The sequence below is a fragment of the Macaca nemestrina genome, chromosome 13, assembly GCF_043159975.1.
Source record: "Macaca nemestrina isolate mMacNem1 chromosome 13, mMacNem.hap1, whole genome shotgun sequence".
Taxonomy (NCBI): Eukaryota; Metazoa; Chordata; class Mammalia; order Primates; family Cercopithecidae; genus Macaca; species Macaca nemestrina.
In genome coordinates, this window is record NC_092137.1 from 27,219,505 (window position 1) to 27,243,066 (window position 23,562).

General features: G+C 49.9%; 1 protein-coding gene across 2 annotated transcripts in view; it reads left to right on the forward strand.

Annotated features, from left to right (window-relative positions):
* The first annotated feature begins 38 nt into the window (after window positions 1-38).
* Window positions 39-23,562, forward strand: part of LOC105479760 (carbamoyl-phosphate synthetase 2, aspartate transcarbamylase, and dihydroorotase) — a 29,204-nt gene continuing 5,680 nt past the window's right edge. For both annotated transcript variants that reach the window (XM_011737992.3, XM_011737994.3), the window contains exons 1-30: window positions 39-376; window positions 620-759; window positions 3,959-4,088; window positions 4,909-5,051; window positions 5,234-5,375; window positions 5,569-5,740; window positions 6,263-6,448; window positions 6,608-6,720; window positions 7,028-7,173; window positions 7,428-7,559; window positions 7,695-7,928; window positions 8,687-8,908; window positions 9,113-9,301; window positions 9,563-9,687; window positions 9,870-10,000; window positions 16,404-16,516; window positions 16,916-17,160; window positions 17,383-17,629; window positions 17,958-18,056; window positions 18,229-18,453; window positions 18,543-18,725; window positions 18,925-19,143; window positions 19,410-19,577; window positions 20,165-20,347; window positions 20,456-20,560; window positions 21,210-21,449; window positions 21,668-21,749; window positions 22,263-22,429; window positions 22,605-22,769; window positions 23,238-23,369. In XM_011737992.3, the coding sequence (XP_011736294.2) occupies window positions 295-376; window positions 620-759; window positions 3,959-4,088; window positions 4,909-5,051; window positions 5,234-5,375; window positions 5,569-5,740; window positions 6,263-6,448; window positions 6,608-6,720; window positions 7,028-7,173; window positions 7,428-7,559; window positions 7,695-7,928; window positions 8,687-8,908; window positions 9,113-9,301; window positions 9,563-9,687; window positions 9,870-10,000; window positions 16,404-16,516; window positions 16,916-17,160; window positions 17,383-17,629; window positions 17,958-18,056; window positions 18,229-18,453; window positions 18,543-18,725; window positions 18,925-19,143; window positions 19,410-19,577; window positions 20,165-20,347; window positions 20,456-20,560; window positions 21,210-21,449; window positions 21,668-21,749; window positions 22,263-22,429; window positions 22,605-22,769; window positions 23,238-23,369 (4,860 nt within the window). In that variant the 5' untranslated portion in view covers window positions 39-294. The remainder of the gene's footprint in view (window positions 377-619; window positions 760-3,958; window positions 4,089-4,908; window positions 5,052-5,233; window positions 5,376-5,568; window positions 5,741-6,262; window positions 6,449-6,607; window positions 6,721-7,027; window positions 7,174-7,427; window positions 7,560-7,694; window positions 7,929-8,686; window positions 8,909-9,112; window positions 9,302-9,562; window positions 9,688-9,869; window positions 10,001-16,403; window positions 16,517-16,915; window positions 17,161-17,382; window positions 17,630-17,957; window positions 18,057-18,228; window positions 18,454-18,542; window positions 18,726-18,924; window positions 19,144-19,409; window positions 19,578-20,164; window positions 20,348-20,455; window positions 20,561-21,209; window positions 21,450-21,667; window positions 21,750-22,262; window positions 22,430-22,604; window positions 22,770-23,237; window positions 23,370-23,562) is intronic.

The following is a 23,562-nucleotide window of genomic DNA, read 5'->3' on the forward strand; positions in this document are numbered from 1 at the left end:
TCCCCCTGGTTTTGCAGTGCGGAGACCACGAGGGCTCACTCCCGGTGGCTTCGCCGACCCCGCCCCTTACGTGCCCGGCGCCGCCCCTCACGCCGCTTGTGTCCGCGCCGCCGCAGTCTCTGCCGCCGCCAAGCGCGCCGGAGGCTCTTGGGCTGCCGCGCCCGGCTTCTCCCCAGCGCCGCGCGCCGTTAGCCACGTGGACCGACTCCGGCGCGCCGTCCTCACGTGGTTCCAGTGGAGTTTGCAGTCCTTCCCGCTTCTCCGTACTCGCCCCCGCCTCTGAGCTCCCTTCCCATGGCGGCCCTAGTGTTGGAAGACGGGTCGGTCCTGCGGGGCCAGCCCTTTGGGGCCGCCGTGTCGACTGCCGGGGAAGTGGGTAAGCAAGCCCGGTTAGGCTGCAGACCTTATCCCACGCTCTGATGCGCCTCTCCTCCCAACCTTCCCCGTCCAGACCCCGCCATTTTCCCGCCAGCACACCCCCTCCCCCGATTCGGTGCCCATGGGCCCCAGCGCCGTAAACCCCTCGCGACCAAGGCAGCCTCCACTGGGGTGTGCTCGTCGCGCGGGGAGTGTTCCGAAGGGTGCCCTGCCGGAGCCCAGCCCTGCCTCTTTCTTGCAGTGTTTCAAACCGGCATGGTCGGCTACCCTGAGGCCCTCACTGACCCCTCCTACAAGGCACAGATCTTAGTGCTCACGTATCCTCTGATCGGCAACTATGGCATCCCCCCAGATGAAATGGATGAGTTCGGTCTCTGCAAGGTAGCCACACCCAGTGCTTTCTCTACATTCCTTTCAAATCAGTAATTGTTAACTATTAGAGAAGTAGGAGATGTTGACACCCCGCTGGGCATCGTGCAGAAAACATACCCACTGAAGTAATAAGTCAAGGACTGAGACTACTACTAATTGTAGTTAGGCAGGGGTTGTTAAGTACCTTGGGAGGCACAGAGTGTTGGAGGCCTCAGAGGGAAAAGCTATCGTCTTTGTTAAGGGCATCAAGGCTCTAGGCGTAGTTGAAAGCATTCTGTATGTAGTGAAGGCGTGGATCAAGGAATGTAAAAGAGGTGTAAGAGAAACAGCCTTGTCCAATTTGTTAGGAATGCAGAAGTCATGAGAAAAAAGCCTGCAGATAAGTTAGATACAGTAGGCATGGAGGGACTTGAAGCCAAAGCAGAGTCAGCTTAATTTGGTAAAGGATCCATTGAAGGTTTTTTTTAGCAGCAGAGTCAGACGGGAGCAGTGCTTTTTAGGACTACATAAATCAGTGGAAAGAGACTGGAAATTAGGGTCACATTCTTCGCAGTGACATTAAGTGCCAGTTTACCTACAAAACCAGTGATATTATCATTTTCTAGACCTACTGACATGGCCTTGCCTGATTTTCTGCTTTTCAGTTGTGTTCTTACCTCTAGGTGAGAAAACTGAGTTTCTTCCTACATTGAGATTTCCCCTATTCCTTCACCTCTGAAATTTGGAAACTAAGTTGCCCTCTGACAGTTCAAGCATTAAAAAAACCCAACATATAGTACTTAAGTTAATAGAGGAAGTCAATCTGGCCTAGAGTAGTAGTTCTCAAAATTTGTTTGGCCTCGTTGCAGGTGTCTAAGCCTTTAATTCTTAATTTGCCTTCCCATCCACCCTGACACTGGGGAAAGAGAGCTCCGGATAGAGGACATACATATTATTCTTCCTGGAAAGGAATTTATAGGTTCATCACAAACCTATAAATACACTGCATTCTAGTTGATAGTGCAGTGTCTTGTGAATTTGGTTAACCTATGTCAGTCATCACCTTTGTCAACTCTAGGCACACTGACAAAATTTGAGTTTATAAAACTACAAAATTGAGGCCCTATTAGTACCAGGATGGGAAAGGCCTCTTGGAGCCACTCACAGATATAAATGGATTACTCCACCTGGCCAGGGAGGGTTCTGCCAAACTATCCTTCAGATCCCTGGACAGTCTCAGAATGCAGGTTCCTTAAACTCTTCATCACCCAGCTGAATGCAGTTTAAATATGCTGATCCCTCCCACTTAAACTTTCTGTTTCTGTGTAGCTATTAAACGCTTATCTATTGAGTTTATTGAGTAACATGTTTTTGTTTTTTTGGGTGGGGGGGCGGACAAGGTCTCACTTTGTCACCCAGGCTGGAGTGCAGCGGCATAATCATGGCTCACTGCAGCCTCTGTCGCCTGAGCTCAAGCAGTCCTCCCACCTCAACCTCCCAAGTAGCTGGGACTACAGGCACCTGGCACCATGCCTGGCTACTTTTTTTGTATTTTTTGTAGAGACAAGGTTTCGTCACATTGCCCAGGCTGGTATATTATCTTTTTTTATTTAATTTTTTAAATTTGTATTTTTTTTTGAGATAGAGTTTTGCTCTTATTGCCCAGATTGGAGTGCAATGGCGCAATCTCGGCTCACTGCAACCTCCGCCTCCCGGGTTCAAGCTATTCTCCTGCCTCAACCTCCCGAGTAGCTGGGATTACAGGCGTGGGACACCACGCCCAGCTAATTTTGTATTTTTATTAGAGACAGGGTTTCTCCACGTTGATCAGGCTGGTCTTGAACTCCCGACCTCAGGTGATCCGCCCACCTTGGCCTCCCAAAGTGCTGGGATTACAGGCGTGAGCCACCATGCCCCGCCTTTTTTAAAAGTAATCCCAAATGAAGTTTGGGGGGCATGCTTAGTATTGTGCCCTGAACCTTTGTTTTTCATTTGGTATTGTATTTTGTACCTCCCTATCTTATTCAGTTTTTAATCACACTATATAATGAATATTTATATGGGTGTTACCTTGTTTTCTGGCTCCCTACATCAGAAATAAACATGAAGACAGGAACCTCATCTTTTTTTGTTCATTGCTCTTTTCTCAGCATCTTCTGCAATGCCTGCACCTCAATAAATGTCTGACTGACACCATGTGCCTTGCTCTTGAGTTCTGTTTCGTGACAAAGACACATACATATTCATAATACCATGTAAATAGCAAGAGAGGAAATAAAATATTAAGAGAGCTCTAAGATGGAGGCATAAGCTGTATTGGGTGAGTGGGAGGGGCTTCACAGAGAAGGGATTTGTGATTTCAGTTTTAGATAAAGGAAGAAAGAGGTGGGGCGTGTAGCTCATGACTTGTAATCCCAGCACTTTGGGAGGCTGAGGTGGGAGGATCACTTGAGCCCAGGAATTTGAGAGCAACCTGGCACCATGGTGAGATCCTATCACTACAAAAAAATACAAAAAATTAGCCAGATGCGATGATCCACACCTGTTTTCCCAGCTACTCGGGAGTCTGAGGTGGGAGAATCACTTGAGCCCAGGAGATTGAGGCTGCAGTGAACTGTGTGTTTGCACCACTGCACTCTGCACTCCAGCCTGGGTAACAGCAAGACCCTGTCTCAAAAAGGAAAAAAGGAATGGCTAGGTGTGGTGGCTCACTCCTGTAATCCCAGCACTTTGGGAGGCGGAGGCGGGCAGATCACAAGATCAGGAGATCTGAGACCGTCCTGGCTGACATGGTGAAACCCTCGTCTCTATTAAAAATACAAAAAATTAGCCGGGCATGGTGGCGGGCGCCTGTAGTCCCACCTACTTGGGAGGCTGAAACAGGAGAATTGCTTGAATCTGGGCGGCAGAGGTTGCAGTGAACTGAGATCTCACCACTGCACTCCAGCCTGGGCAACAAGTGAGACTCCATCTCAAAAAAACTAAATAAATAAATAGAAAGGAAAGTGTCATTTTCAGTGACCAACTGGGTACCCTGGGCCTGTGGGTTGTGTTTCATATAGAAGAGAGCATTGTTGGTAAATGGAAATATCTATGCAAAAGCACCAAAAGCTTGGTATATTGAAGGCCATTCAGTGTGGCTGAATATAGGGTCTGTGGCCACACAATGGGGAAAATGCTGTAAAAAAATAACTTGGCCTGAGGCTTCTCACAATCTTTCCATCTACAGTGGTTTGAATCCTCGGGCATCCACGTAGCAGGACTGGTGGTGGGAGAGTGCTGTCCTACTCCCAGCCACTGGAGTGCCACGTGCACCCTGCATGAGTGGCTGCAGCAGCATGGCATCCCTGGTTTGCAAGGTATGGTGGCAAGCATGGGCATATCTGGACAGAGCACAGCATGCCTGGATGGAAAGAATCAAGTTTCTGTAGTCTGCTGGGACCTGACTAAGACTATGATAGTTGGAAGATTTAGATTGGAGTTGGGCTGGGGGAAAGAATTGAACTGTCACTCAGAAGGAAAATTTCCAACACAGAAAGGATCTCCCAGCTTCCATAATCATCAGGTCAGGGCTAATCTTATTTCATCACCACCACTGGATTATTTTGAAGCAAATCTCAGACATCATATCATTTCATCTACAAATAGTTCAACATCTATGCAAAAGGAATCTTTAAAAAACATGACCATAATAACATCATACACTAAAAAAAATAATTTCTCAATACAAGTGTCCAATGTTTAAAATTTCCGCTAATTTTTTTTTTCTGTTTATTTGAATCTTGCTGTAAACAGGATTCATGCGTTGCATTTGGTTGATAAGTCTCTTAATCTGTGGACCTTGTAAGCTATTTGAAAACAAGTCTTTTTCCTGTATCTAGTATCCCATAGTCTGCACTTACTTGGTTACATTCCTGTAGTGTTACTTGGCGTATTCTTTTTTTCCCTTGATTTTATTTTCTATAAATGGATATATTTAGAGTTGTCCAATTCCGATGTGATATTTTCGGCAGGAATGCTTCATGGTAGTATACTTCTGTCACAATAGCCCAGGATTTTGATGCACATAGAACAGCTGTGTGTGACTAGGGCTCTGGAATGGAAGTGCTTCTGGAAGTCTGACCTCACAGATGACTGAGTTGGGGGAGTGTGATCCCTAAGACTGTGCTATTTTGACAGGAGTAGACACTCGGGAGCTGACCAAGAAGTTGCGGGAACAAGGGTCTCTGCTGGGGAAGCTGGTCCAGAATGGAACAGAACCTTCATCCCTGCCATTCTTGGACCCCAATGCCCGCCCCCTGGTACCAGAGGTCTCCATTAAGGTACAGAGGTAGAGTGGGAGAGTGTTGCAAGCTCTAGCACAGTAGTTATATTCTGCCCACAACTGGGGGGTAAACACAGGAGAGAATCAAAGGAGGCTTTGAAGGTAAGAGTTGGTGCAGGCATATCTTACACCCACTGAGCACAGCTGCTAACTGTTGCCCTTTATTCCTTTATTTCTCAGACTCCACGGGTATTCAATACAGGGGGTGCCCCTCGGATCCTTGCTTTGGACTGTGGCCTCAAGTATAATCAGATCCGATGCCTCTGCCGGCGTGGGGCTGAGGTCACTGTGGTACCCTGGGACCATGCACTAGACAGCCAAGGTGAGTAGCTGGGGCCTGTTCAGGGCCTCAGACAAACAGCTTGGGTGGAAGATCTATCCCTTGGTCCAATGAGTATGAGTTGCAGTGAAGAAGGTAGACATTGGGACTTACACTCTCATGGGTTGAGGGGCCACAGGTGTGCCTCCTGTAACTGAAATACTGATTTTGATGTCATCTTTTCTGCCCACTCCAGAGTATGAGGGTCTCTTCTTAAGTAATGGGCCTGGTGACCCTGCCTCCTATCCCAGTGTCGTATCCACGCTGAGCTGTGTTTTATCTGAGCCTAATCCTCGACCTGTCTTTGGGATCTGCCTGGGACACCAACTATTGGCCTTAGCCATTGGGGCCAAGACTTACAAGATGAGGTGGGACTTGTGGGGAGCAGAAGGGGCCCATACTTGTGGTATGAGGGGTGGGCTGTCTCAGGAATGAGAAGAGAGTTGGCGTTTATTCTTGTTGAAATAGGAGCGGGAGGTTGCAGGTGAGGTGGCTCATGCCTGTAATCCCAGCACTTTGGGAGGCCAAGGTGGGCGGATCACCTGAGGTCAGGAGTTCAAGACCAGCCTAGCCAACATGGTGAAACCCTGTCTCTACTGAAAATACAAAAATTGGCCGGGCATGGTGGCATGCACCTGTAATTCCAGCTACTCTGGAGGCTGAGGCAGGAGAATTGCTTGAACCTGGGAGGTGGAGGTTGCAGTGAGCCGAGATTGTGCCATTGCCCTCCGGCCTGGGCAACAGAGGGAGACTCCGTCTCAAAAAAACAAAAAAAAAAACAGAAACAGGAGCGGGGCTACTGAGAACAGGAGATCAGTGAGAGCTGGGATAGGTTCAGTAGTGAAGAGAGGGTGAGTGAGGCCTGTGACTCAGCATGCTTCTACCTCCAGATATGGGAACCGAGGCCATAACCAGCCCTGCTTGTTGGTGGGCTCTGGGCGCTGCTTTCTGACATCCCAGAACCATGGGTTTGCTGTGGAGACAGACTCACTGCCAGCAGACTGGGCTCCTCTCTTCACCAACGCCAATGATGGTTCCAATGAAGGCATTGTACACAACAGCTTGCCCTTCTTCAGGTGAGCCTAGTTGACTAGTTCTTTGCAACTTTGAAGCCCTGTGGCGCTTGATGATGGAAAAGTAAAGCACGGCAGTCCTCCTTCCCACTACCCACCTCCGAGGTTGCCAGTGTCATGCCAGGGACCATGATGGCTTTCATGATGCAATCTCTTTAACAGTGTCCAGTTTCACCCAGAGCACCAAGCTGGCCCTTCAGATATGGAACTGCTTTTCGATATCTTTCTGGAAACTGTGAAAGAGGCCACAGCTGGGAATCCTGGGGGCCAGACAGGTAAGATCCTGAGTAGAACTGGGTTGTGGACCTAAGAACAGGGTTGGCTCCAGGATGGGCATAAGGTGGACATACCCTGGGCAACTCCTAGATGTCTGGGACGTTAAGGGGATTGGGGGTGGGTGGCAGCCAACCCAAGATACCGTTTAAGCTTCTGTTGAAAGGAACTCCAGGGTCCTGGATTCTGGTCCTCCCTCTGCTACTCATTAGATGCGTAATTTGCTCTGGACTCTTCTGAACGTGAGGGAGCTAATCCAGTTGACCTCTTGGGTCCAGCTCAGCTCTATGACCTTCTTTGCTTCCACAGTTAGAGAGCGGCTGACTGAGCGCCTCTGTCCCCCTGGGATTCCCACTCCCAGCTCTGGGCTTCCACCACCACGAAAGGTTCTCATCCTGGGCTCAGGGGGCCTCTCCATTGGCCAAGCTGGAGAGTTTGACTACTCGGGCTCTCAGGTGAGGCATCCCCCTCCCCACCCTTCTGGGTGTGTGAGCCTCAAGAATGGAAACAGTCTTAAGGAGAAGGGCTGAGGTTGTAGGGAGGAAATGAATCAGATTTGGGGAATGTACAGAGAGATGTGGTAAGAAATAGAAGTCAATTATTAGGGGCCAAGAGTACAGGGAGGGAAAGAAGAGGAGAATGCTGCCCTGAGGCTGTTTGCATTCTTGCTTCTTCAGCAGAGGCTGAGATGCCATTCTTGTCCTTTTAGGCAATTAAGGCCCTGAAGGAGGAAAACATCCAGACATTGCTGATCAACCCCAATATTGCCACAGTGCAGACCTCCCAGGGGCTGGCCGACAAGGTCTATTTTCTTCCTATAACACCTCACTATGTAACCCAGGTATGACTGGGGCAAGGCTGGAATGAAAAGAGGACTGGGCAGGGGGCCCAGTGGTCACGCTGCATTATTAAACTTCTTTGATTGCCTCTCTACCCACAAGGTTCTGATGCCTGTAACTCCCCTCTCTGTTCTCAGGTGATACGTAATGAACGCCCTGATGGTGTGTTACTGACTTTTGGGGGCCAGACTGCTCTGAACTGTGGTGTAGAGCTGACCAAGGCCGGGGTGCTGGCTCGGTATGGGGTCCGGGTCCTGGGCACACCAGTAGAGACCATTGAGCTGACTGAGGATCGACGGGCCTTTGCTGCCAGAATGGCAGAGATCGGAGAGCATGTGGCCCCCAGCGAGGCAGCAAATTCTCTTGAACAGGTTGGAGGGGTGTTTGGGTAAAGGAAGAATGGTGGTGTTTTCTTTGGTAGTGTTATTTACTTTTTTTTTGAGACAGAGTTTCACTCTTGTTGCCCAGGCTGGAGTACAGTGGTGCGATCTCGGCTCACTGCAACCTCTGCCTCCCAGATTCAAGCGACTCTTCTGCCTCAGCCTCCTGAGTAGCTGGGATTACAGGCATGCGCCACTGTGCCTGGCTAATTTTGTATTTTTAGTAGAGATGGGGTTTCTCCATGTTGGTCAGGCTGGTCTCGAACTCCTGACCTCAGGTGATCCACCCTCCTCGGCCTCCCAAAGTGCTGGGATTATAGGCGTGAGCCACTGTGCCTGGCTGTGTTATTTTCTTTTTTTTTTTTTTTTTTTTTTTGAGACGGAGTCTCGCTATGTCGCCCAGGGTGGAGTGCAGTGGCCGGATCTCAGCTCACTGCAAGCTCCGCCTCCCGGGTTTTTGCGCCATTCTCCTGCCTCAGCCTCCCGAGTAGCCAGGACTACAGGCGCCCACCACCTCGCCCGGCTAGTTTTTTGTATTTTTTAGTAGAGACGGGGTTTCACCGTGTTAGCCAGGATGGTCTCGAACTCCTGACCTCGTGATCCGCCCGTCTCGGCCTCCCAAAGTGCTGGGATTACAGGCTTGAGCCACCGCGCCCGGCCTATTTTCTTCATATCGTTTTTTCTGTGGGTCAGGCACACCTTGGGCAGCGGGGAATAACCTGTTTGTTCATCTCTTCCACTCCTTGCAGGCCCAGGCAGCTGCTGAACGGCTGGGGTACCCTGTGCTGGTGCGTTCAGCCTTTGCCCTGGGTGGCCTGGGCTCTGGCTTTGCCTCTAACAGGGAGGAGCTCTCTGGTCTCGTGGCCTCAGCTTTTGCCCATACCAGCCAAGTGCTAGTAGACAAGTCTCTGAAGGGATGGAAGGAGATTGAGTACGAGGTGGTGAGAGATGCCTATGGAAACTGTGTCACGGTGAGTAAATGGGGGAAGGGTGGGAGTCATGTCAGGCAGGATGAGCTTTTGGAAGAGCAGAGGCCTGGGCTAAGGTCTTTGAGAGTTCTATGTCCCTCAGACCCAGGTTAGGTGCAGCCCCAGAGGTAACAGGACCCTGGAGTGCAGCCTTCTGCCTCTCCTGACTCTGCTTGGCAGTGACCTCCATGGCACCCTCCTTCACAGGTGTGTAACATGGAGAACTTGGACCCATTGGGCATCCACACCGGTGAGTCCATAGTGGTGGCCCCTAGCCAGACACTGAATGACAGGGAGTACCAGCTCCTCAGGCAGACGGCTATCAAGGTGACCCAGCACCTGGGAATTGTTGGGGAGTGCAATGTGCAGTATGCCTTGAACCCTGAGTCTGAGCAGGTAAGCTTTAGGCTCTGGAGCTGATAGTGTGGTTGTTACCCCCTCTGCTTGCATAATTTTTGGCACTTGAAGTTGAGGTCTTTTGGCCTTACAGTCCCTGGAGTAGAAGCTGGAATCTCCTTTACTGGGGTTGGGCCTTAGGGAGGGTGCTTTTGCTAGCCATCCCTCTGGAGAGGGCTTATTTTCTCTCCTTTCTGAGACCTCTGCTAGACAGGGGCTTCTAGGCCGGTGACTTTTTTTCTTTATTCTCCTTCTTTGCAGTATTACATCATTGAAGTGAATGCCAGGCTCTCTCGCAGCTCTGCCCTGGCCAGTAAGGCCACAGGTTATCCACTGGCTTATGTGGCAGCCAAGCTAGCATTGGGCATCCCTTTGCCTGAGCTCAGGTACGAGGATGAGGGAGAAATCACAGTGGGGAAGTGGGTCGGGGGCTGAAGAAAATATTGATGGCACAGGAAAGATGAAAAGGACATTGGCCTATATTTGTGGGAATGGAGAGAGCTATCTGGAAGCTCACCCTTTACACTTCCTTCACTGTCCTTCTGGCATCCCACCTGCTGGACCCCAGGAACTCTGTGACAGGGGGCACAGCAGCCTTTGAACCCAGCCTGGATTATTGTGTGGTGAAGATTCCTCGATGGGACCTTAGCAAGTTCCTGCGAGTCAGCACAAAGATCGGGAGCTGCATGAAGAGCGTTGGTGAGACTCATTCCCCGGGCACCCCCATGGGGCCCCCCATGACCAGTAATCTCAAATGTCCGAGTTCCCTGGCGTGGTCTTTTAGCCCCTATAGGAGCAGGTGCTTGAGACATTTCAAACTAAGATTATAGCCCTCGTCAGGAGTTGGGGAGGCATCTGGAAATCTGTGTTGGAATACAGAATCTCCGGGATAGGTGCAAGCCACCAGCCTACCTCATCTCATTTTTACAGTATCTCCTCCTCTGGTACTTTCTGCTTTGGCCACTAAATGACATTTTTTTTATTATGATGTTTACATCAGAGCAGGGCATTATAGACCTTTTTGGTAACAAGGAAATTTATTAGTGAATGATGAATGGCTGTAACAGTACCCAGCAGTGGCAGAGCATGTTGGAATTGAGTTAGTATGTTTCTTTGTGGTATCCCTTTAGTTGCCTAAGACCATACTCTAACACATTTCAACCAAAACAAAAATATACATGTATAGGCCGGGCGCGGTGGCTCAAGCCTGTAATCCCAGCACTTTGGGAGGCCGAGACGGGCGGATCACGAGGTCAGGAGATCGAGACCATCCTGGCTAACACGGTGAAACCCCATCTCTACTAAAAAATACAAAAAACTAGCCGGGCGAGGTGGCGGGCGCCTGTGGTCCCAGCTACTCGGGAGGCTGAGGCAGGAGAATGGCGTAAACCCGGGAGGCAGAGCTTGCAGTGAGCTGAGATCTGGCCACTGCACTCCAGCCTGGGCGACAGAGCCAGACTCAGTCTCAAAAAAAAAAAAAAAAAATATATATATATATATATATATATATACATGTACCAGACAGAGTGCCACCAGCCTGATAGATAAGAGCATTTTGTGGTGCTCCAGCTTTCCATTTAGAGCAGTAGTGGCCTTTAAACAAGTCTAAGCTCAGATATTATTTCAGAATTTTTAGAAATTCTGCAAGACTGCCAATTTGTTCCTTCTGGAGATGAATCTCTGTTATATGAAAATTAGAATAAACATGGGAATGAAGCCATAATTAAATTGTGGCAAAAAGAAGTGGATTGAAAATAGGCCAATGAAAGATTGGTTCCTAGATGAGACATTTAATTGTTTTGTATCTATTCAAGTATTCTTGGAATGTGGTCTTTGATAACTTTTTGTAACTTTTATTATACAAGTAAGTAAGAAACATGAATCATGGAAAACAAGAAAAGATAGTTTAACCAAAGAACAATAGTCACCTGTAATCTTGCCTTACAGAGATTGATTAATTCGGCCATGTGTCTATGACTGCATACATTTCTAGGCGTATGTGTATGCATGTGTTAGGTTTCTCTTTTTTTTTTTTTTTTTTTTTTTGAGACGGAGTCTCGCTCTGTCACCCAGGCTGGAGTGCAGTGGCCGGATCTCAGCTCACTGCAAGCTCCGCCTCCCGGGTTCACGCCATTCTCCTGCCTCAGCCTCCCGAGTAGCTGGGACTACAGGCGCCTGCCACCTCGCCCGGCTAAGTTTTTGTATTTTTAGTAGAGACGGGGTTTCACTGTGTTAGCCAGGATGGTCTCGATCTCCTGACCTCATGATCCGCCCGTCTCGGCCTCCCAAAGTGCTGGGATTACAGGCTTGAGCCACCTCGCCCGGCCTGGTTTCTCTTTTTTAACAAATCTCAAAATAAAAGGTCTTATAACCACAGTTACAAAGAAATCGAACAAAATAAGTCACAATCTGCTTTCTTTTTTTTTTTTTTTTTTTTGAGGCGGAGTCTTCACTCTGTCGCCCAGGCTGGAGTGCAGTGGCACCATCTCGGCTCACTGCAAGCTCCGCCTCCCGGGTTCGCGCCATTCTCCTGCCTCAGCCTCCCGAGTAGCTGGGACTACAGGCGCCCGCCACCTCGCCCGGCTAATTTTTTGTATTTTAGTAGAGACGGGGTTTCACCGTGTTAGCCAGGATGGTCTCGATCTCCTGACCTCGTGATCCGCCCGCCTCGGCCTCCCAAAGTGCAGGGATTACAGGCGTGAGCCACCGCGCCCGGCCTCAATCTGCTTTCTTAACACTGCTGTTAGCATCGTAGTGTTCTTAAAACTTTTTTAAAGAAACATAAATGTTAGAATTGTAAATAGAAAAATACAGTTGGTAAGAAATACTTAAGCCCCTAGAGTAAATGGTCAGAGGAGATGAACAAAACTTTACAGAAGAAGAAATCAATAAGCAAACCTGGAGAAAAGATGGTTCCTGTCATTAGTAAAAAGAAATTTAGTTAAATGAGATACTGTTTATGCCCACTTCTTAGAAGGTTGATTAAACTTTGTATGATAAAGCACAGACTTCTGTAAAGTTATTTGTACTTATCAAAGGCTGTAAAATTTGTGTTACCTATTGCCTCTACATTTCTAGAAATGTATCCTAAGGAGATTATCCAAAACAGAAAACATCATACCCAGTCCAGGCACGGTGGCTATAATTAATCCCAGCACTTTGGAAAGCTCAGGTGGGAGGATCACTTGAGCCCACGAGTTCAAGGTTGCAGTGAGCCGTAACTGTACCACTGCACTCCAGCCTGGGCAACAGGGTCTTTTTTGTTTGTTTTTGTTTTTGTTTGAAACGGAGTTTCGCTCTTGTTGCCCAGGCTGGAGTGCAATGGTGTGATCTCAGCTCACCACAACCTCTGCCTCCCGGGTTCAAGCGATTCTCCTGTCTCAGCCTCCCGAGTCACTGGGATTACAAGCATGTGCCACTATGCATGGCTAATTTTGTATTTTTAATAGAGACAGGGTTTCTCCCTGTTGGTCAGGCTGGTCTTGAATGCCCATGCTCAGGTTGATCTGCCTACCTCGGCCTCCCAAAGTGCTGGGATTATAGGCATGAGCCACTGTGCCTGGCCGAGACCCTGTCTCTTTTATCTTTTTTTTTTTTTTTTTTTTTGAGACGAAATCTTGCTCTGTCACCCAGGCTGGAGTGCAGTGGCACGATCTCGGCTCACTGCAAGCTCCGCCTCCTGGGTTCACGCCATTCTCCTGCCTCAGTGTCCTGAGTAGCTGGGACTACAGGCGTCCATCACCATGCCTGGCTAATTTTTTGTATTTTTAGTGGAGACAGGATTTCACCATGTTAGCCAGGATGGTCTCGATCTCCTGACCTCATAATCCGCCCGCCTCGGCCTCCCAAAGTGCTGGAATTACAGGCGTGAGCCACTGTGTCTGGCTTTTTTTTTTTTCTTTTATTAGACGGAGTCTTCCTCTGTCGCCAGGCAGGAGTGCAATGGCGCGATCTCGGCTCACTGCAACCTCCGCCTCCTGGGTTAAAATGATTCTCCTGCCTCAGCCTCCTGAGTAGCTAGGACTACAGGAACGCACCACCATGCCCAGCTAATTTTTGTATTTTTAGTAGAGATAGGGTTTCACCACATTGATGGTTTTGATCTCTTGATCTCGTGATCTGCCTGCCTTGGCCTCTCAAAGTGCTGGGATTACAGGCATGTGCCACCATGCCCAGCCAACCCTGTCTGTTTAAAAAATAAAGAATACATCACAGCCGGCCGGGCGCGGTGGCTCAAGCCTGTAATCCCAGCATTTTGGGAGGCCGAGACGGGCGGATCACGAGGTCAGGAGATCGAGACCATCCTGGCTAACACGGTGAAACCCCGTCTCTACTAAAAATTACAAAAAACTAGCCGGGCGAGGTGGCGGGTGCCTGTAGTCCCAGCTACTCGGGAGGCTGAGGCAGGAGAATGGCGTGAACCCAGGAGGCGGAGCTTGCAGTGAGCCGAGATCTGGCCACTGCACTCCAGCCTGGGTGACAGAGCAAGACTCCGTCTCAAAAAAAAAAATAAATAAATAAAGAATACATCACAGCCTAACTTATAATTATGAAAACTTTTTGTTTTGTTTTGTTTTGTTTTTGTTTTTGTTTTTTTTTTTGAGACGGAGTCTCGCTCTGTCGCCCGGGCTGGAGTGCAGTTGCCGGATCTCAGCTCACTGCAAGCTCCGCCTCCCGGGTTTACGCCATTCTCCTGCCTCAGCCTCCCAAATAGCTGGGACTACAGGCGCCCGCCACCTCGTCCGGCTAGTTTTTTTGTATTTTTTTTAGTAGAGACGGGGTTTCACCGTGTTAGCCAGGATGGTCTCGATCTCCTGACCTCGTGATCCGCCCGCCTCGGCCTCCCAGAGTGCTGGGATTACAGGCTTGAGCCACCGCGCCCAGCCGAAAACTTTTTTTTTAAATACAGAGTTTTATTCTGTCAGGGTGGAGTGCACTGGTGTGATTGTAGCTCACTGCTGCTTGCATCTCCTAGGCTTAAGTAATCTCCCACCCCATCCTCATGAGGAGTGAGACTACAGGTGTATACCACCACACCCTGCTAATTTTTTTTTTTTTTTAATTATTTTTTGTAGAGAGGGAGGTCTCACTATATTGTGCAAGCTGGTCTCAATCTGCCTCAAGTGATCCTTCTGCCTCAGCCTCCCAAAGTGTTGGATTACAGGTGTGAGCCACCAGGACTGCCTAATTGTAAACACTTAAAAGCTAAATGAGCCAAGTGCAGTGCCTCACGCCTGTAATCCCAGCACTTTGGGAGGCTGAGGTGGGCATATCCTGAGGTCAGGAGTTTGAGACCACCCTGGCCAATATGGTAAAACCCCATCTCTAAAAAATATACAAAACTTAGCCAGGCATGGTGGCACACACCTGTAGTCCCAGCTACTCAGGAGGCTGAGGCAGGAGAATCGCTTGAACCTGGGAGGCAGAGGTTGCAGTGAGCTGAGATTGCACCACAGACTCCAGCCTGGGTGACACAGTGAGACTACGTCTCAGGAAAAAAAAAAAAATGCTAAATGTCCTTCAGTTAGCAGTTAAATTATGGCAAATCATATAAGAATTAAGTTGGTGTTGGCCGGGCACAGTGGTGCACGCCTATAATCCCAGCACTTTGGGAGGCCAAGATGGGTGGATCACCTGAGGTTGGGAGTTCGAGACCAGCCTGGCCAACATGGTGAAACCCTGTCTGTACTAAAAATACAAAAATTAGCCGGGCATGGTGGTGGATGCCTGTAATCCCAGTTATTTGGGAGGTTGAGGCAGGAGAATCACTTGAACCCAGGAGGCGTTACACTGAGCTGAGATCACCATTGCACTCCAGCCTGGGTGACAAGAGCGAAACTCCATCTCATAAAAGAATTAAGTTGGTGTTTATAAGGCCATGTGGCAATGTGGGAAAATGTATGATGAAAAAACACAGGATGGAAATTATATGTATGCTGTGATCATATGTAAAACATACCTATGAAGGGCCCGGCACGGTGGCTCACGCCTATAATCCCAGCATTTTGGGAGGCCGAAGCGGGTGGGTCACGAGGTCAGGAGTTCGAGACCAGTTTGTCCAACATGGTGAAATCCCGTCTCTACTAAAAATACAAAAATTAGCCGGGCGTGGTGACATGCACCTGTAATCCCAGCTACTCAGGAGGCTGAGGCAGGAGAATCGCTTGAACCCGGGAGGCAGAGGTTGCAGTGAGTTGAGACTGCGCCATTGCATTCCAGCCTGTGCAACAAGAGTGAAACTCCATCTTACAAAAAAAAAAAAAAAAACCTACGAAGAAAAGTCCAGAAAGAGAAACTCTAAAATGATGGTTGTAAATGTGATTTACTTTGCGTGGATGAGTAGTAGGACTCATCTTCCTATTATCTACACTTTTTTAAAAAGTTTTAAAGAATTCCAGATGGTGTTATCATTATGTGAATAAATCAAGCCCAATAACTGGACAGCCATCAGTGGTTTGGGCCACTGTGATAAACTTCCAGTATCCAGTATATGGGGTATATTCCAGTATCCCCATGCCCGTTTTAGGCATATTGATTCTATATTGATTAATAAGCATAAAACCTGAGCTTATCCATGAAAATGGCAGGGAAAAGAGCTATAAGTGAAGATTTCTTTTTTTGTTTGTTTTATTTTGTTTTGTTTTGTTTTGTTTTGTTTGAGAGGGAGTCTCACTTTGTTCCCCAGGCTGGAGTGCAGTGGTGCGATCTCTGTTCACTGCAAACTCTGCCTCCTAGGTTCACACCATTCTCTTGCCGCAGCCTCCCGAGTAGCTGGGACTACAGGTGCCCGCCACCACGCCCAGCTAATTTCTTTGTGTTTTTAGTAGATTTGGGATTTCACCATGTTAGCCAGGATGGTCTCAACCTCCTGACCTTGTGATCCGCCTGCCTTGGCCTCCCAAAGTGCTGGGATTACAGGCGGGAGCCACCGCGCCCGGCCATTAAGATTTCTTAATCGTGAAACACCATGAATCCCACCATCATGTGATTTGCCTTGGGAATCTCCCAGAGTCTTGACTATAAACCATAGACATTATGGGCAGTGCCCTCCTTCCACCCTTTCCACCTCCACACCTTCAGTCCTTCCATTCTGTTCTTCCAGGTGAAGTCATGGGCATTGGGCGTTCATTTGAGGAGGCCTTCCAGAAGGCCCTGCGCATGGTGGATGAGAACTGTGTGGGCTTTGATCACACAGTGAAACCAGTCAGCGATGTGGTAAGTTGCTCCCCTCCCCTGGTAACACCCCTAAAATAGACCCTGCTTCTCATTGCCCCCAGACCATGAGCTTGTTACCAGTAACACTAGCAGCAGTTATCATTGGACATTTGCTTTGTTTTCACTTTGCTGAGAATTTTGAGATGTCTCATTATCACGCAAGGATGTATTATTAGATTTGTTTTTACAGATGAGGAAACTGAGACTTAGGTTCTAGAAATTACTCAAAGCCACATAGCCAGTGAGAGGTAGACCCAGGATTGGTATCCAGGTTTTTGCAATTATACAGCCTATGCTCTGGTGTACAGTTTCCCCTTCCTGAGACAATGGCAGCTACGCATGCTCAGGCTTTTAGATGGGCTGGCGGTAGCTTCCCTCTGTCTACCCTCTTTCTATCAGGAGTTGGAGACTCCAACAGATAAGCGGATTTTTGTGGTGGCAGCTGCTCTGTGGTCTGGTTATTCGGTGGACCGCCTGTATGAGCTCACACGCATCGACCGCTGGTTCCTGCACCGAATGAAGCGTATCATCACACATGCCCAGCTGCTAGAACAACACCGTGGACAGCCTTTGCCCCCAGACCTGCTGCAACAGGCCAAGTGTCTTGGCTTCTCAGACAAGCAGATTGCCCTTGCAGTTCTGAGGTCAGAGATGGCAATGAGAGCTTCCGGCTGAGAAATGTGGGGCAGAACCTTTGTATCAGTGAGGGACCCTTGGGAAGGAGGAAGGAGAGTGTGGGGAGCTTTAGAGGCTTCTGACCTTGGTTCCAAGGACATTTTCTCTCATCCCTGCCCTGGGGTCTCAACCGTCTATCAGTCTGTACCCTACTCCCTGGGCCTGTGTTTCAGACCCTTCTTCTATTTTAGCACAGAGCTGGCTGTTCGCAAGCTGCGTCAGGAACTGGGGATCTGTCCGGCAGTGAAACAGATTGACACAGTTGCAGCTGAATGGCCAGCCCAGACAAATTACCTGTACCTAACATACTGGGGCACCACCCACGACCTCACCTTTCGAACACCTCATGTCTTAGTCCTTGGCTCTGGCGTCTACCGTATTGGCTCCAGTGTTGAATTTGACTGGTGTGCTGTAGGCTGCATCCAGCAGCTCCGAAAGGTCAGAGAGTTCATTTTCATTCCAGTTTCTTTGCTGTTTTGTTTATCTCTAGCAATTGCTTGGCACTGATCCTGGCATTTCCTATTAATTGCCATCACTTACTTTGGTCATAGAGCTTTGGGGCGGGGGTCCTTTTAGGCCATCTCTCATGCCCCACATGGTGCATGAATCTCTTCCCCAACACTTTGTACCTCCTTCCCTCCCAAGGCAGGGGTCCTGTACAGCTCTTTCAGAGGAAGCTGTGCTGGCACTCTCTGAAGTAGGGGCTTTGGCTTAGTTTCTCCATGATTTTCCTGACTGCTAAGTACCCTTCCCCTCCCTCTTGCAGATGGGGTATAAGACCATCATGGTGAACTATAACCCAGAGACAGTCAGCACCGACTATGACATGTGTGATCGACTCTACTTTGATGAGATCTCTTTTGAGGTGAGGGGGAATGGGGGCTTCCTGGTAGCTTGGGTGGCCAGGGTCGAGTCGAACAGCTGGCTGACCTAAGATTCTTTTAAACTTGGTGGGGGCTGAGGGAAGCAGTGAGCAGGAAGGCTCAGATTCCTGCCCTCTTTTGCTGCCACCGCTTGTTTCTTCCCCTGCACTGTAGGTGGTGATGGACATCTATGAGCTCGAGAACCCTGAAGGTGTGATCCTATCCATGGGTGGACAGCTGCCCAACAACATGGCCATGGCTTTGCATCGGCAGCAGTGCCGGGTGCTGGGTACCTCCCCTGAAGCCATCGACTCAGCTGAGAACCGTTTCAAGTTTTCCCGGCTCCTTGACACCATTGGTATCAGCCAGCCTCAGTGGAGGGAGCTCAGTGACCTTGAGGTGGGCTGGGACCTGGTGGGATACCTGGAGGCTGGATGATTCTTGGGGGTGAGTGTGAACAACCCAGCTAAGCTCCCTGCCTCCTGTAGTCTGCTCGCCAGTTCTGCCAGACCGTGGGGTACCCCTGTGTGGTGCGCCCCTCCTATGTGCTGAGTGGTGCTGCTATGAATGTGGCCTACACGGATGGGGACCTGGAGCGCTTTCTGAGCAGCGCAGCAGCCGTCTCCAAAGAGCATCCTGTGGTCATCTCCAAGTTCATCCAGGAGGCTAAGGTGGGAGGCTGCAGACAGCGAAGTCTCTCAGGGCATGCTGCCAGCCCTGGAGGAGACTTCCTTCTCTGGTCCAGCAGAATCATAGGCACCAGGGCTGGGAACAGTGGGCTCTGTGGGGCTTGGTAAAGGAAGAGACAATCCTAGAGTAAGTGGGAGAAGAAAGTGGCCGTACATCACACTGTCTGTGTCCCCCCACTAGGAGATTGACGTGGATGCTGTGGCCTCTGATGGTGTGGTGGCAGCCATCGCCATCTCTGAGCATGTGGAGAATGCAGGTGTGCATTCAGGTGATGCCACGCTGGTGACCCCCCCACAAGATATCACTGCCAAAACCCTGGAGCGGATCAAAGCCATTGTGCATGCTGTGGGCCAGGAGCTACAGGTCACAGGACCCTTCAATCTGCAGCTCATTGCCAAGGTAATAAGGCTAAAGGAAAGAATTAAAGGGCCACAGTGCCATGAAACCCTGTACTGTCTCCTACCTTCATCTAAGTAGGCAGGGAAGCTTGAGGGAAGGGGCTATAGCTGGAGCTAATGGTGTTGGGGCTTATGACAGTTAGTCACCCTGAACCCTGCTCAGTCTGATTCCCCCAGAGACTGGTGACTGAGAGGAAGAGTCTAGGCCTATAGATAGTGTCAGCAAGGCCATCCTGCAGAAGGCCTGACCAGTCTTCTCTGCCCCAGGATGACCAGCTGAAAGTTATTGAATGCAACGTACGGGTCTCTCGCTCATTCCCCTTCGTTTCCAAGACACTGGGCGTGGACCTAGTAGCGTTGGCCACGCGGGTCATCATGGGGGAAGAAGTGGAACCTGTGGGGCTAATGACTGGTTCTGGAGTCGTGGGAGTAAAGGTAAGGAATATTGAAACCCTTGGGGTTAGCAGAAGAATAGCGGGAGAGAGGTCACTCACCACACAGAGCTGTCAATCAGCATGTAAACCAGGCACCGACCGCAAGGCGTTGCCGGATCATGGGGGTAATCAGGTGGTCATTGTCCCTTAGGAGCTTACTTTATGGTAATAGGAGGGAAGAGAAGTTGCATCCCCAAAAAAACTTTGGTATAGAACAGGCTGTGATAAAACTACATATTCGACCTATAAACAGAATGCTGCAGGAGTTCAGAGACAGGAGGTGCTGCTTCCAAAACGGGTGATCTGGGAAGACTTGAGAGAAGGGGTGCTATTTGAATTGAGTTTTGAAGGATGGTTAAGGTTTTTTATTTGCAGAGCTTGTAAGGTTTTTTATTTGCAAGGGCACATCCTAAGCAGAACCTGAGGGACAACCCCAAGTATGTTTGGAAAGCAGTAGGGCACACAGAGAGGGCAAGCTAACCCTGCCATTCAGATGAGCTCAAGAACAGGGGACCGTGTCCGTCTCTGCTGGTGAGGGAGGAGGTCCCCTCACACGTTGGCCCTCTCTCTTCCCTCCTGCTCCTTTAGGTGCCTCAGTTCTCCTTCTCCCGCTTGGCGGGTGCTGACGTGGTGTTGGGTGTGGAAATGACCAGTACTGGCGAGGTAGCCGGCTTTGGGGAGAGCCGCTGCGAGGCATACCTCAAGGCCATGCTAAGCACTGGCTTTAAGATCCCCAAGAAGAATATCCTGCTGACCATTGGCAGCTATAAGGTACCAGAATCCATGTGGACTTCCCGAGGGCCGTGGCTCCCCGAGCCAGGGCTGACCTTGAAATGGAAGACAGGAAGAAAACAATTTCATCCTTCTGTTTGGTTTCAGAACAAAAGTGAGCTACTCCCAACTGTGCGACTACTGGAGAGCCTGGGCTACAGCCTCTATGCCAGTCTCGGCACAGCTGACTTCTACACTGAGCATGGAGTCAAGGTACAGGAACTCTGGCAACCTACCCCACTGTTGCCCTTCCCCAAGGGGGTGAAAATACTGCACCAAAGAATTATCTGGGCTGAGCATGGTGGCATATGCCTGTAGTCCCAGATACTCAGGAGGTTAAGGCAGGAGACTTTCTTGAGCCCAGGAGGTAGAGGCTGCAGTGAGCTGTGAGTGTGCAGTGAATGCACCATTGCACTCCAGCCTGGGAAACAGTGAGATGCTGTCTCAAAAAAAAAAAAAAAAAAAAAAAAGGATTATCTCCTATTCCCCTGCTTTTATTATTACCATTATACTAATAAGCTATATTCCATGTAGAAAGCAGAATACACAGGAAGCAAAGAGAAAAGTCTCTTATAGTCTCTCTACCACTATTCTGATATTTTTCCTTCCAGAATTTTCTGTGTACACATGTGTGAGCTCATATTGCACCTAGTCCTTGGTAACCTATTTACTTAGTGTAGATATCTTTCCCGTTAAGAAATATACTTTGCCAATATCAAATAGTGGCAGCCCTCGGTCCCCACCCTATGGATCCTCAGTCTCCTCATCATGGGCTCCTCGGCCAGCTCCTCTCCCTTAAGGTTAGCTTTCCTGACCCCTGGCCAGGCTCAGCTTGGCCTTGACCTTGACTCCTGGTTGGCAGGTAACAGCTGTGGACTGGCACTTTGAGGAGGCCGTGGATGGTGAGTGCCCACCACAGCGGAGCATCCTGGAGCAGCTAGCTGAGAAAAACTTTGAGCTGGTGATTAACCTGTCCATGCGTGGAGCTGGGGGCCGGCGTCTGTCTTCCTTTGTCACCAAGGGCTACCGCACCCGGCGCTTGGCCGCTGACTTCTCTGTGCCCCTAATCATCGATATCAAGTGCACCAAACTCTTCGTGGAGGTAACTTAGACCCACGTGCTGGGAGGGAGAGACTGCCGGTGTTGATGGAGGAGTGAGTATGGAACAGTCATGCTAGTAATAAAGCTTCGTGGCTACAGAGGGAGAGACGGTGGGTATAGAGAGTACAGAGCCTGGTTTATGGGAAAACCTACGTCTCTCCCTACAACTCCCAGAATCACCCTTCCCTTAAATCAAAGCTGACTGCTTTCCACTTGCAGGCCCTAGGCCAGATCGGGCCAGCCCCTCCTTTGAAGGTGCATGTTGACTGTATGACCTCCCAAAAGCTTGTGCGACTGCCGGGTAAGTCTTTGGGGAGAACTTGGCTTTTGGACACTGGCAGCCGCTGGCATAGAGGCCCTCAGTGTGGTGAAGGATGGCTAGGGGGTCCACACTCTGTCCTGGACTGCACAGACTGTGAAGACCCCAAAATCTTTCTCAGTCTTTCATTCCTTGATCCACAGTGGCCTGTCTGAGGATCCCTTTTTGTTTGTTTGTTTGTTTGTTTGTTTGAGAGGGAGTGGTGTGCGATATCAGCTCACTGCAACTTCTGCCCCCCAGGTTCAAGCGATTCTCCTGCCTCAGCCTCCCAAGTAGATTACAGGCGCGTGCTACCATGCCAGGCTAATTTTTGTATTTTTGGTAGAGACGGGGTTTCACCATGTTGGTCAGGTTGGTCTCGAACTCCTGACCTCAGGTGATCCACCTGCCGCGGCTTCCCAAAGTGCTAGGATTATAGGCGTGAGCCACCGCGTCCAGCTTATCCTTCCTATTTCTGAATCTTCCTGTAATCTTGCTGCTTCCATTTTATCCTAGGATTGATTGATGTCCATGTGCACCTGCGGGAACCAGGTGGGACACATAAGGAGGACTTTGCCTCAGGCACAGCTGCTGCCCTGGCTGGGGGTATCACCATGGTGTGTGCTATGCCTAATACCCGGCCCCCCATCATTGACGCCCCTGCTCTGGCCCTGGCCCAGAAGGTGAGCCACTGCACCTCTCTTCCTGGTATTGGAGACCCACATGCCCCCACCAGCCACCCTTGCTTCCCTGAGCCCTTTTCATTCTGCCTCTCCCCATGGGCCCAGGCCACTGGTGCCAGACTAGCCTGTGTGGGCATGGGTGCCAATGAGCCTTACCTCTGTGTATCCTCTCCAGCTGGCAGAGGCTAGCGCCCGCTGCGACTTTGCCTTATTCCTTGGGGCCTCGTCTGAAAATGCAGGAATGTTGGGCACCGTGGCCGGGTCTGCAGCTGGGCTGAAGCTTTACCTCAATGAGACCTTCTCTGAGCTGCGGCTGGACAGCGTGGTCCAGTGGATGGAGGTAGGGAGTGTGCATGTGGCAGGAGGCCACCACCCAGTGTCTCCTGGCTTGTGGGCCCCTAGCAGTGAGGATTCAGGGTATCTCCTGGAGGTTCTGGGCTCTGATGAGCACAGTAAAAAGTTCTGCACCGGCCGGGCGCGGTGGCTCACGCCTGTAATCCCAGCACTTTGGGAGGCCGAGGCGGGCGGATCACAAGGTCAGGAGATCGAGACCATCCTGGCTAACACTGTGAAACCCCGTCTCTACTAAAAATGCAAAAAATTAGCCGGGCGAGGTGGCGGGCGCCTGTAGTCCCAGCTACTCGGGAGGCTGAGGCAGGAGAATGGCGTGAACCCGGGAGGCGGAGCTTGCAGTGAGCCGAGATCGCGCCACTGCACTCCAGCCTGGGCGACTAAGCGAGACTCTGTCTCAAAAAAAAAAAAAAAAAAAAGTTCTGCACACTTCCTCATCAGTTCTTTCTGCTCCCAGCATTTCGAGACGTGGCCCTCTCACCTCCCCATTGTGGCTCACGCAGAGCAGCAAACTCTGGCTGCTGTCCTCATGGTGGCTCAGCTCACTCAGCGCTCAGTGCACATATGTCACGTGGCACGGAAGGAGGAGGTAAGAGTATACCAGAGTTCCTGCTGTCTCTGTTGCTTTCCTAGTAACACCAAAGGTCAGGGTAGTCCTTGGGGGCAGGAGACAGCTGGAGGAGAGTCTCGAGCCAGTGGGAGGAGGGTCTCGAGCCAGCGCCCTTGCAGGTCTACATCATCATTTTTTAAGCAGGGATGTTGGCCAATGGGACTTTGTGTAG